Here is a 13,993-nt window from a genome sequence, read left to right on the forward strand (position 1 = left end):
AGTGGTAATGTCCAAAGTGAAACTAAGAGGAGACTGGACACATGGGTCAGTCTTCTGTCGGTAAAGGCTGAAAGAATTAGAGTTGCGTTTAAGAAAATGAAGCTATTAAATATGTAGTGTATGTAGTGTGTACGGTTTGGTTTGGGATGGTTTTTTTCCTGTGAAAGAGCATGACTGCTCTCATATTGTTTAATTTTTAGTAGATTTGGTTTGCTCTTTAAAAAAAACCCAACTTTCATAGTTTTATGTGTTTGGGAGATTTAACTTTTCAATGTCTCTGCCTATCGCTATGATCACTACATTGCTGTGAGTGACCGAGCACGGGGCCACTCAAAGGCCTCAGAAAAGGAGTGGGAAAGTTTGTTAGGCCTAAGTATGCCAGGAAAAAAATCAAACAGACACATTATTTTTGAGACTTGAAGCTGAGATAAGGATTTACTGGTTTTCTTAGCTAACTGGGCTCAGGATTGATGATACCTTTAAAACTGAGATTATTTACCTTCAGGCAAATTTTCAGCTATCCATCTGCCCATGTTTCTTACCAGCAGAATTTGGAGGTCACAAAATGCCATCTGTATAAGTACCAGTAAAACCTTCTTTATGCTTTTAAATTGTGTTCAATTTGGCCTTTACATGTGTCACAAATCCTGATTTAGGATCCTGCCAACAATGCTAATTTGTCACAAAACTTAGGTGACTTAGATCACTTAAAGAACTGCTGTCGAAGGTATTAGGAAAAATGATTTTAACATGGTATTGTAAAAATATGACTTAACAAAGTTCAACAGAGGGTTTGCTGTATTAATTAATGCATGGAAGAAACACATAAAGGACAATTGAATTAGAATCAAGTTTCACAGAGATACCAGCGAGACAAAGGGGTAAGAAAAACCCTCCTATTATCACAAGTCTCAGAGTGGACTTTCTTGCTTTCTAAACCCCTAATGGAGCTTAGGTGTGGCTAGGTCCAAACTTCATCTCAGACTTGGTGAACAGTTTTTCTAAATAGTTATATATGCAAAGTCTTTAATGATGAATTTTGAGTAGCTGCATGGATCACTAGTGTTTCATTAATGCCAATTCCGCATGTAATCAAAGATACCAAGGCATAACTCAAAGCTAATGTACTACAAGGTCATGCATGATACCAGGAGCTTAGAAAGATTTCCCATTGGTCTCTCTGCCTTGGGGAAACCTTGAGAGGCTTCCCAGACTGAGGGGACATCAGCACCATGCAGCCACACTGCCCAACAGGGAGAGCTCAGAGAAGACTCATTTACACTGTTACTTTTATGGAATAAAGTGGTTGGCTTGTAGTCAAACCACGTGTGATGGAAAGGTAGCTATGAGACTCCCTGTGCCCACAACTGAGTGAGTTTTGGTAATGCCATCCACTCTTCATGTGTTAATCGCATGATCAGTGTTCCAGGCTCGTATGCCTCGATGCTCACAGCGTCGCTCTGCTCCTTTGTGGGTTTTCAGAGAACAGATTGAAACTAGAGGAGTTCGTGGCCCGGCCACAGCTTCTCCTTCTTCAGAGCCTGCACCAAACCGTGCCAGCCTGGTCAAGTAGTGGAGCGTGCCCATCCCAATGTAGTGATTGCCATTTCCGTGCTTTACTGACCTGTTGCCAAAGTGCTTTTTGTCTTGACTGAAGGCAACATAAACGTCGGTGTGAAGCGCCTGCACAGGCTGCGATGCAGGTCCCAGACACCTGCAAGACATGCATAATTTTTGCAGGAAAGCTGAAGGCAGGTGGTACGTCAGTGCTGTAATGCTGAGGAAGCAAGGATTTTCTGTAATTAGAAAGGAGTCCGAAAGACGGAGTGAAAAATGCACCATTTAAAATTATTTATATTCAGAAATTTAGCAGTGTTCAGAGTCTGTGCAATCATTTGTTTGCATTGTTATTGGGCTAAGTGCAATGTTGCTCTTTCGACCAGTTGCAGTCCTGATTTAATTAGCTTCTGTGCTCCATTTTGTCACTGTTACGCTTATAGCTTCTGACGTGGCACCACTGTGCCCTTCAGCACTACCCAGCGGGTTAATGCTCTCATTAATTAACCAAAACAAAGTTCACAAAGCATCTCAGACTTTCTCAAAGCTTTTAGTGAGTGATTACAATTTTTAATCACAGTTTATTCTGCTAGTAATTGGCACTGCCTCCAGTGAATTTAACTACAAGAGTGAGGGGTTTGTGGTTATTTTTCTGATTGCCTCTGGTCTTCTGTTTTCAGTTTGTTTGTAAACTAAAAAGTACAGAAATTTCTCTTACATGAACGACATAAGGCAAATAAAAGGACAGTTATTTATTATCTTACTTATTTATTATTTTATCTGTGTCCATTTGAGGACTGCCTTGTTCAGGGGCTTTACAGGTTCACCCTGGGCAGTTTCTGGTGCCAGCTGCTGTGCCCCTCTGGCTGTTCTACATGGGATGAAGGACATGTGCACTGTGGCTCTATAACCAGCCTGCAGTTAGCTTGAACAAGACATGAGGTGGGCTTTCCCCAGGTGCTGTTTAATACGCCTGCTCACACACAGGAATTGCTAGCTGGACAGCACGTGCGCGTTGTGGGTATAACATCTCCCCAAAGCCCCGTGCTCTCTGTGTACACCCACTAGGAAGAAATCCTGGGCAAATACATCTCAGCCTTGCAATTACCCCACAATGTTTTCTTTTTTAGGGAGTAAAGTCCAGAGCTAGGATTTTCCCAAGTAGTCAAAACTGTTACATAATTATTAGCATCTGTAATATGAGACAAATAACTGTAGCTAGATTTTAATTTATTAGGTAGCATTTCAGTTTCAGGAATGTCAAGGGGTAAAATTACGTTTTGGAAAGATAAAATGATTTTTTATGTTAAGTATTCTTTATCTTTTAACTGTTCGCAACATGCTGATTTGTAAAAGAAGGTGAGGGTAATTGTAATATAAATCCTAGTTTCACATGCATCTTTTCCATTTCCACATAAAAGACCTGGTTTTAAATTGAGCCTGTAATTTTCCCAAAGGCTTAGAAAGAGATGGATTGGTAGGGTAGTGTCTGTTTTGGTTTATACGAAAAGGTATCTAAATTTTTATATTTGCTTAATAAAGAGGATGGTTTTACTGAGTTAAAGCTCCTCTGCCCACTGTAGTTCTATCAGTGGCCGTTGCAGGTGCTCAAGGAAGGGTGTAAATGTTGGGAAGCTTAAAGTGAATTTCTAATGAGTTCACCAAGCTCCAGTCACTTGTAGCTGTAAAATATCTTAGACCAAAGGCAGTGTGTGTAGTAGCTCTTAACCATTTTTTTCTTCTTCCTCAGTTGTTTGTTAATGTTGATGTATTAAAATCTTTATTACAAGAAATACTGCCTAATATGTATCAAACTTTTCCATGTTATCACAGGCATCTCTCACAGCATCAGAAGTTCCATGGATTTAAGTTCAGAAATACTGTAGTAGTATTTACTGGATTTTCAAAGCCATCCTTTAGTTCCAGGAGTAGAGAATTTTATCATTAACTCCTATTTGCCGGTGCTTTAGTATTTCTGTGTGATAATACTCCCCTTGGCCTCCCTTCTCCTACTGCTGAGTTCATCGAAGTGCACGAGCACGAAGAAAGCAAATTCCATGCCTTAAGGCAAAATTCCCAAATCTTTCAAACTATGTGCACTTATTAATCTGATAACTATGTGCCTCTCCTGTGAAGAGGCCACAGTCTCTACTTTCCTTCCTTACTCAAGGTGTTGTGTAGCCTCTTTTTTATCATGTCATGTCTCATCATAGGTATATACTATATATAAGGTATTTACACTATATCAGGTATACACACTATATAAACACACACACGTATATATACTATATGTATATACGTATGTGTATGTATATATAGGATATCTCAGATACTGAGATAAGAAATACCATGATTTCTCATTCTACTGCCTTATCCAAATCCTAAAAATACTACGGAATGCCTATATACAGATAGTGCCTGCAGAATTTGGATCTATTCTGCATATTGTCAAATGATTTTTAGGGATTTAAATGTTGTCTTCTGTCTTTCTTTCACACGCTTGTAGACATAGGGGACCACTGGGTAAGGTGACCTGAAGTTAAAATTAATATTCTCTAGTGCATGCATGGCTGGAAAATGTGTCTTTTGCGTCTATAATTACATGTTTTATGAGGAAATATTTTTTTCAGGAGCATCTAAATTACTGTGTTAGAAGTATGGGCATTTTCTATATAGCTGCAGTATGATTGTCCTCATCCTTGGTAATGTTGATGGAGCCTGTAGTGTTTGTTTGACTTGGTGGGTTAGCTGTGAGCTAAGCTTCCCTCTTGGGCTGCTGGGTACCACACCAGAGGGTCCAAGCAAGCGCTAGGATGGAGTTGGGCTCTCTTCCTTCGTGTCATAACTGGTCCAGGGTCGCTGCTCTGTGGGGTTTCAGGGCTTTTGTGTGGATTATAGCAGGCTCTGACCTCACTGAGAGCTCGGCACAGAACAAACGCAGAGACCTTCAGAGGGGTGCTGCCATTTAGGAACGTGTTTCCTTTTGAACTTTTCTCATGCTTTTTCAAGACAAACAATGTAGGCGTCTCAGCCTAAAGCAAATCGGACTGCTATCCACAAGATGATCAATCTCCTCATGAAAATAAAATAGAGTTAAGGCTGATGTTAAAATTTTTATGATAATAAGACATACTCTACCAGGTTATTTCCTTTGGTATGTGTGTTATATATTTTTATTCATGTGAAAACGTCACATCGTTATTCATTTAGAAAAAAAATCTCGACAAAATGGCATTAGCCTGGGGCTAAATTTGACCATGCGTATTAGTGACTTAAAGATACGAGTTATGGCAATACACAAACCCAAAGTTCTACAGTTAGGTTGAAATTCAGAAGAATTATGCAGTTCAGTTAACTCTCTACAGGAAGATTTATATTATTACCACAAGGGTAATAAATACATATAACCTAATGCAGGGAGTACAAACTAAAATATAAAGCAGAATTTTGGGGGTTTGTGTTAAACTTATTTTAATATACTTTTCCTCAGGTAATACAACTTTAATTCTGCATTGCCTGACTTTTTTGTATCATTTTTTCACACAAGCTTTGCCTGAGTGCTACAAAGGGATTTGGAAGCTCAGAAGCATTTAATAATGGGGTTTTGTGGAATTTGTAGTAGAGTTACTGGAATACTTGTTGAAGTCAGTGTTCCTTTGTTAACCATGCATTACCTTAGAGCTGATGAGAACTTTTTGCTTGTAAACCAAAATTTATACTTGGTTTGGGTTTTGTTTGTCTCTTCCTACCTCTCCTTGAGTTGGCAGAGGTGGGAATCCTTTGCAAAATGAGTGTGTTCCTTGAGCTTCAGTCATCTTAAAACTTTGGCTTTGGGCTGTTGAGAATTATAAATTGTGCTGAATTTTCATTGCTTCTGGTGTAATTATTCCTGTCTTTTTCCTTGTGGTATTGAAATAATTAATCTCTGCAGGTAGACATCATCAAAAGAATATTATCTCAGAATGATTAACTGTAAATCTTACTTTCCTCTGCTGTTTGGGGCCACCATGGAAAATTATTCATTTTTAGCTTTGTAAATAGGCAATAATAAGAAAATCTGTTTTCAAAATGTTTTATGGAAGTGTTGAACGTTCCTATCTGCATGTAGACTTCTAATAAATATAAATCAAGTTGAAGGAATTTTTTAGCATTACAGCTGTTGAGAGTGGAACAACAAGATTGATTGTGTGCGTCTCCTCTCTATTTATTTAATGGCATTCTTTTGAAATTTCACTTGTTTCTCATCGTCATGGTTCTTTTTCACAACTTTGAATTAGCACAGAGATTATTGTCCTCAAACTGTCAGTAAAACTCACATTTATTTTTTTCTTTACAATTCCTAGCATTTTATCTTGTGTAAGGTAAGGCACTCAGCATGGCCAAACAGTGCCCTACAGAACTTTAGTCCCTTTCTGTAGGAGATGCTCAAGGTCAATGTGAAGAAACAACATTCCTCTCTCAAGGTATTCTCTGAAGGAGGCGTATCTCACGGGGAGAAAACAGGGGGGGCTCTAGGGACTGCTCCAGCACACTTTCTGGAGCCAGTTCTGGGTCCTTCTGAGAGGCAGTAAAGCAAAGGAGCTGGGAGCCCCTCCATAGACATATTTCCACCTTTGCCGTCTCCTGGAAAGCTTGATGGTGTAAGATTTTTCTGAGAATTAACTGAATTGGAACCTGTGGGAAAATGGATGCTGTGCAGAATCTCTCTGCTACAGATTATGATAGCAGTGGCTGGGGACAGTTTGAGCTCTAGATAAGGCTTTACTGGTCTAGGGAGTGTGAATTTGATCACTAGTTTCTGAAATTATGTATGTTCTATGTACATCTAAACCAAAAACATCTCAATGTTCTGCTATTTGACGTTTTTTTCTAGTCCTTCAGCCTGCTCTTCTAGCTTTTGGATATGTGGTTTAGTTACCTCCATAATATGGAGGTATCTAAACATGCCCTTTGTTACCATGTTAGCTGTCTTCATTCTTAGAATCCAGTTCCTCATGGGCTGTTCACATAATAACTAATCCTTATTTAAACAAGAACAGTAGGATTATTCATGTTGATAGAGAAAATATTGATCTATATATAGTCATGTTTTATGAGGTGAACTGAGTTCCTCCTTATTGTTTGGATAAAAAACTAAATGCTGACAGCAGGCTGTCAGAAAGCCCTCACAAACTGTGGTCAAAAGTGATATTGCTGTAATTGAAAATCATCACAAAGTGAACATCTCGGTGTAAAAATATTGTGAAGCTTTGAATACGGAGTGCCTCTCTCGAATGATTAGAAGTGGAGTCTGAGACATTTAAGTAAGAGCTCATCTGCATTTTTCCATAGGCTGCAGTAATCTCTGCTGTGAGACCTTGGGAAGGCTGAGAAGTTGTGTGGATAGAGTTATTTTTTTCTTGACTTTCAGGAAAAGGGTGTGTCCTTTCTCATATTATTTGTATTGCATGAAAGAATATGTAGATAACATAGAAACTTGTGTATTAGGTTCATAAAGGTCTATGTATCTTCAGTCAGGTACTTTGGATGTAATGCATGAAACCCAAGACTTTAGCTTTTGACATCTACTGTAAGAGTGTGCAATTGTAATTCTGGTGTTCAGTGATACTTCTTTTCTACAAATGTTTTTGTTACCACTTCAGGATGTGCTTTACAGTGCTTCAGCCTTTTTATGTTAGTCATAATTTATCTGTGCCCTGATAGACCTGCTTGTGATGAAAAAGAGTGAAGGTGCTGCTGGCTGGATGCAGTGGAAGCTGAGCATTGGTGCGCTTCCCAACAGCAGCACAGCTGTGAGCATCCTTCAGCTGTGAGAACTTGTGCAGGTCCAGCCTCTCCTGAGAGCTAACACTCCTTCAGAGCAAGGGCTGACAAAGGTGTAAGCAGCCTAACGAATGGCATAGTTAACAAATGTGGAGTTTGCCAGCACACATTCCCTGCCCACTTGCCAGACGCTACACGTGTGGTGTCTTCAAAGTTGTTTCTTCTGTGCTCTGCAGTGTTTTTCTCTTCGGGCAGCAGAAGCAGAGGAGACTTCTGTCGCATCCCAACCCCTGACAAGCTAGCACAGTGCCTGGCTCTTCCCACTAATGAGATTGTATCATTGAACCAGTCATTAATCGGTTAAACTGTTTTATTGAGTGTTGTACTGGATGTCTGTGCTGAGGTGGGGCTGAGGGTCTCTGTGAGGGGAGGCTGGGGCTGTTCCGAGTGCCCAGCCCCTCAGCCCAGCTGGTGGTGCGTCAAGGAAACAGATTTCAGAAAGGGGAGAATGCTGAGCGGCAGCAAGTTGTGAGGAAGAAATTGTAAGGAAAGGAGTTCATAGAAGCATAGAATAACCAGGTTGGAAGAGACCCACCGGATCATCGAGTCCAACCATTCCTATCAAACACTAAACCATGTCCCTCAGCACCTTGTTCACCCGTCCCTTAAACCCCTCCAGGGAAGGTGACTCAACCCCCTCCCTGGGCAGCCTCTGCCAGGGACCAATCACCCTTTCTGGGAATTTTTTTTTCCTAATGTTTAGCCTAAACTTCCCCTGGTGGAGCTTGAGGCCATTCCCTCTTGTCTTGTCCCCTGCCTTTGAGTTGTGACTCAAAGAGTAAAGCTGAGCCTTCAGAAAAGGGTGGGAGATGGGAAGGTGCTGTTTTGTCTTTGTTACTGTCCAAATATGTTCTTAACTGGCAGTATGTTAATTTTCTGCAAGTTGAGTCTGTTCTGCCAGTAAGAGTCGCAGGTAAGTCATCTCCTCGTGATGCGCGTTTGTCTGGTTTTCCTCCCCTGTGCTGCTGAGAGCGGGACGAGAGCCTTGGCCCAGGGCAGCCCACCGTTACTGAGGGTTGAACTCCCAGCCCTCCTGTGAACTTTCCAGGTTGTTTCTCAGGTTGCTTTATTCTTCTATCCCCTTCCGAAAACACCCGCTTTACCATGAACCAGTGAGTTCTGCTCCTTGGTTTACATGAGTTGACTCTGGTTTTGTACTGCCAGGTGAGGCTCATGTTTCAGTGCAAGGCAGAGACTCTCACAGGGTAATTATCTCAAAATTAGTAGGCAGGAGGGAACAGTCAGCTTCCTACACCCACGTGTGACACTTCTACTGTCTGTGCCAACAGTAAGCAAGTCAAGTGTGCAGCAAAACATAAGCACTAATAGTTACTTTGGCGTAAGTGTAGATAATGTGTATGAGTATTGTAAATTAAGCCCCTCCTGTTTTATTCAGAAAATAAAAGGTTATGAATTGGGGTTATTTATTTCAAAGAGGCAGTATTCTGAACCTTAAAAATTTTTCTCAGAAAACTGTCAGCTGTTAAACTCTTAAAGTAATTAGCAGTTCTTTTAGAAAAACAAGAGCAGAAACTTCCTAGAGGAGGAAATGGGCACTTAATTATTTACTTGATGCTGGGAACTAAAAATGTGGAAATGACATAGCGTCAGCACATGCAACAAATATTTGAATGACTCTTTGTCCCTTTTCCCTCTTTTTACGGTGTGTCAAACCTTTTTAGACCCTATGGGTTTAAAGATGTGCAACAACTTAATGCAAAATTTGGAGGAAAGAAAAGACGCCTTTGTGAATTGAAGGGCCAAAATCTGGGTGTGATGATAGTAGTAGCAGGAATCATTGCTAGGAACAATGTCTATGTTGAATCCTGAGCTGCTTGTTCATTTATTTTTCTCTTTAGGATTGATTAATCACAAAGTTTTCTGAATGTTAAAATTCGGAAACGATGACTCCCAAGAAGTCAGTTGGACTTCTGTCCTTGAACTCAATGGGTCTTGATTTCATACTGTTTATCTACACTGGGATAATTATGAATTGATTCATTTAAAAAATATAATTCTGTGGCTATTCAATTGCTGCCAACAAAATATTAGCAAAAGAGCATCATTCTTGCATTTGTTTAAAGCCATGAAGCACTCTGGGTGTCTGCGTGAAATAATATTTGTCTGGCACTGTTCACATTTCATCAAGACACTGTTAAATAAGTTCTGTCTACTTTTGCAGCTAATCTTTATTTTCCTTCCTGAGTCCAAAAAAGAAGTGGTTTTAAAAAAATCTTTTGATATATTTTAATGAATTCTTTCATTTCTAAGACTTTTTTTTTTTTTTTCATCTTCCTGGGGTTTTTTTTGAACAAATGAGGTTTGTCCTGATGCAGCCAATCTGTGGAATAAAAATGGAAATTGGTTTCACTCTCTGTGTGGTGCTTGGCATCAGTTAAAGCAGGGTCTGTGCACATTGAATATAAACAGTGGCTCGTACATGAAGTTCCAGGGCAAACAAAGGGGAGGAGAGAACATCATCGTTGCATTATAGGCCAGAGCTATGGAATATTCTTGTGCACCTTAAGATTTTAATGGATATCTGTCTGTCTCTATTCTTGCAGTTAACTCCAGTTGGAACAACGATCTTTACAGGATTTTCTGGAAATAATGGTGCTATTGACATTGATGATGGGCCAAATGGCCAAATAGAATATGTCATCCAGTACAATCCTATTGACAAGGTAAATGCATTTAGCTAGTTTTTATTATTTTTGTGTTCACACCCCTTAGTACAGCAAGCGAACAAGAGGTTGCCACTGAATGTCATGAAGAAATTCTTTTTTTCTGGTGTAGAATATCCTCTCTGCATACAAGTCTTGCTTGCCCTGTAAACTCTGCTGAATTTACCTTCCCTTTCCCTGCCATGCTGTTAACAGTTGGATAACTTCAATGTCAATCGTTAATAATCCCATCTTCTGCAGTGTTATTCCCACACTTCATCTTTCTTTTGTCATGCCTTTTTAATCAGTGAGGGATAATTGTATGTACTCCTACACATTTATACCTAATAGATTCACAGCTAAGAAATATTCATGGCTGAGATGCTCAGAAGAGCCATTCTGACTTTTCTCATGCAGCCATTCATAGATGAAGATCAGTCTTTTAAAAAAAAGAGGGATATATACAATTAAAAAGAAAACACAGGTGATCCCTGCTTTGCAAACACATACCTTTAGAGACAGAAAGCTTTAAGTGTTAAAATAAATGACCTGTAGGGTCAGATGTGTGGAATAGATTTCTCTATTCTAACAAAGTCTGGCACACGGGTGGTTTGTGTGAAGTGTCCATATATATTTTTTTTAAAGAAAATTTCAGCACTTAAAGCCAAAACCTTTTCTGGGGAGCACTGTTTTGCAAAGAGGCAATGTCTTTGACAAAAGTGGAATTGTGCTGTTAGGATTTTGGAGGACAGGGAATTTTCTGACTTTGTGTTGTGTGTATTTGAAATTGTTTCAGTTTTCTTAAATGTTTGCAGTCATGGAAATTAAATTGATTGTGCAGACTTAAGCGTTCTCCTGAGTTATGACACTTCAGTAAGACCACTTAAATGAGTAATATCATTAGCACACAATGTGTGGGTTCATCGCGTTCATTCTCAGCTGTTCTTTGTACTGGTGGTATGACTGAAGAGTTTCATGATTTTCATACACAAAGGCAAGAGTTTTTGAAGGAAATAGTGAGTACTAACATATGCTACTGTCATCTTTTAACTGTCTGCATAGTGGAAGTGTTAGAAATTAATACTATTAGAGTACCACAAATATTTCAGTAGAAAGGAAAGAAAGAGTGACAGGAACGGACAAGCACCTTCAAATTCACCAAAAAAAAAACCAAACAAAAAAAACCCCAAGCTTTGAATTTTTCTCACCTTTTCTTACCTTTAATTTATAGTACTTTACCCAGGTGGAATAATTTCTTCTGTTTCAGTAAAGAATATGAAAAATGTTGGTACTATGAAAATACCTCTTCTAGAAAATACTTCTTACAGATATCTGTGGAAAATTGAAAGTATATTAAATAAAATAAACGTTTTAGCGTACATTGAATATGTGGGTATCCTGAAAACAGTAACAAATAAAAAAATCCAGACCCCTTAAAATATTATTTCTGTTAAAACACGTTGGGCCCGGTGATACAATAAGTTGAATATAAAACAGCTCTTCCATTAAGTCATAGTATTATATTGTTCGAAGGCATCCTGGGAAATCATTCTAAAATCTACAGCCATAGTAGCCTCAAGTTCAGTAGAGAGGTTTGCCTGGCCACTACTGAAGGGTATTATAGCGTCCCTAAGTGATTTGATCTGGTAATTTGCCACAGGAAGAGTTTAAAAAAAAAAAAAAAAACCAAAAAAACATTTCCTAGAAATTTTCTTTTCCTCTCTTACTCAGTGAAACTTCCTTGTGCAATTTCCCTGGCTGGAACTACTTCTTTGGAATAGTTGCTTTTTTGGCATCTTTGCCTTACTACTTTTGTATTCCAGATTAGATAAATCTGATTCTTTCATCTGTAGATAGCCTTTATGTGCATAATATTGCTTTACCTAGCGATGCGCTTTATGTATGTGCTTGACAGAGATGACTTCTCATCGTCGTAAGCTGCTTCATCTCAGCTGTCATCTCGTCAGAAAGTTACTGCGTAGTATCTGCTACAAGTGGATTATCTCCCTTAACCTGGGAAACAGCTACACTGTGCTCAAAAATGATGCGTACAGCTTAGTGCAAAATATTGCTACTTGTCTGCTTCTAAGATCCACCTCTTGTGTGATGAAGATGCCTGTTGTGTTGTGTGGCACCACTGACTTAGGCTCCAGCCTTAGCAAAATCCGGCTGATTATAGCTCACAAGTTTCATTGGAGACTAATATAGTCGTTGGAAAACACCCTGTAGAAACAAGAGGTGTTATTCTGGAAATTCAATTTAACTTAATTATTTTGTTGTTTATTTGGGAAGATAGGTAAAAGCCAAGTAGAAAAATAAGTGCAAATCGTGCCTGACGTGGGGCTGGGCTCTCCCTGCCACGTAAAGGAATGCGGTAAAAAAATTCTTAGCTTTTAAAAGGTGAGGTTCAAGTCAATTAAGCTGCCAAAAAGATTCTGTCTCCTAATTTGGAGTGGATTTTTAGATCTCTGAGGGCTCTATTTCTACCTGAAAGTTATTAAGAAAATTGCATCCTCAAAACAAATTATAGACTTTCTCCTTACTAGCTAATTTTACTGAGATCCATTCTGTTGTGATTGGTGAGGATATTCAAAATGAAACATTTTGAGTTTATGTGGAGTTAGGGGACATGCATAATGCTTTTGCTGTACTTATTTTTCACGTATCATCTCTCTGGGGAGTAAATGGAATTGTTATCCTGCTGACTTCCCCCATTTTAAATCCACTCTTGAGTATGGGCCAACAAATGTTCTAAGTTATGAAGACTGCAGTACAAAAGCATTTTCTTGTCTCTCTTGAGACAAGAAGTGTCTGTTGAGACAAAACTTGGAGAGCTAACTGAAAGGAGGACCAGTTTTGTTCTCTTGGAGTAAGCATGTGTCAAATCACTGTCTTGATATTCCTTTCTTCCAGCATGTGCTGCCTGATTCCCATGTTGGATGGAAATGCAACCAAGATGAGATGGTGTTATGCACATCTTCTAACTGTCTCATTATAGTTTGACTTGCAGCAGAAATTAATGAAGTTTGCAGAGGGATTACAGAGTTGATTGATCTGGTACCTGCAAAGAGCTGTGGCACAAATTGATGTCTGGAAGTTAAGCTTTAAGCCACCACTGAATGATTGCATTTCTGCCCTGTATGGGAGCAAAAAGGGGCTCTAGTCATAAACAGTTTGGAAAGAGGCTCAAGTGTTTTGCTGAAGTTGTGCTGAACCTTCCTAGCAGTTTAGATCGTATGGTTCCACTTAAGTACATTTTCATACCAAGACCTGCCACGGAAAAGGCATTTATTATGCGAGTGCCCTGGCAGATTCTCAGCTGCTGAGTCTTTTCCAGCTGGTTCTGGCCTTTTAAATGAGAGCTAAATGGGCTAAAGCAGTTACGAGAATCTTCCTATGAATTAGAAGCAGTGCGTGTATGTGTATTTGCATGTGCATGCATGGCATCGTCTTGTACTGCAGTCTAAGATATTACCCATTGGTAGTGTAGTAAACAACCTGCTTTCTTGTTTGTGCAAATACCATTAAAGGAAACGAAGAAGGGGCAAAAGCAGTGAACCCTACTTGGTTCTTCCTTCTTCCAACAGCAAGTCTGTTTCCTCAGTATAAATATTGTAATCAGTTGTGGGTTTCATTCCAGTGGGAACTATGTATTTTTTATCCAAAGAGTCGAGTGCCAAATTCAGACATAAGCAAACAGTGTCTCTAGTCATTTGGCACAGTTTGTGATGTACTTTCCAATACTGTTTTCCTGAACACAACAAGTATCTGCAATATGGTGAATTTATCAATCACTATGACTTATTTGCTGAAAAACAAACTACAATTTAAGCAGATGTTTCAATTCTTATAGGAAGAAAGGTCTGGTTATGTTGTTTGAGGAAAGAATGTTACTCTGTACCTTTGCAGTGTTTTCTGAGGAGAGATTTTGGATTATTGGATTGCCATTA

The 13,993-nt window shown here is 39.2% G+C and overlaps 1 protein-coding gene across 5 annotated transcripts in view; it reads left to right on the forward strand.

Moving 5' to 3' along the window:
* The window catches only part of PCDH15 (protocadherin related 15), a 599,860-nt gene that overhangs the window by 338,361 nt on the left and 247,506 nt on the right, over positions 1-13,993 (forward strand). For all 5 annotated transcript variants that reach the window (XM_069863953.1, XM_069863958.1, XM_069863956.1 and 2 more), the window contains one exon: positions 9,945-10,064. In XM_069863953.1, coding sequence (XP_069720054.1) covers positions 9,945-10,064 — 120 coding nt within the window. The remainder of the gene's footprint in view (positions 1-9,944; positions 10,065-13,993) is intronic.

This window comes from Phaenicophaeus curvirostris, chromosome 9 (genome assembly GCF_032191515.1).
Source record: "Phaenicophaeus curvirostris isolate KB17595 chromosome 9, BPBGC_Pcur_1.0, whole genome shotgun sequence".
NCBI classification, from domain to species: domain Eukaryota; kingdom Metazoa; phylum Chordata; class Aves; order Cuculiformes; family Cuculidae; genus Phaenicophaeus; species Phaenicophaeus curvirostris.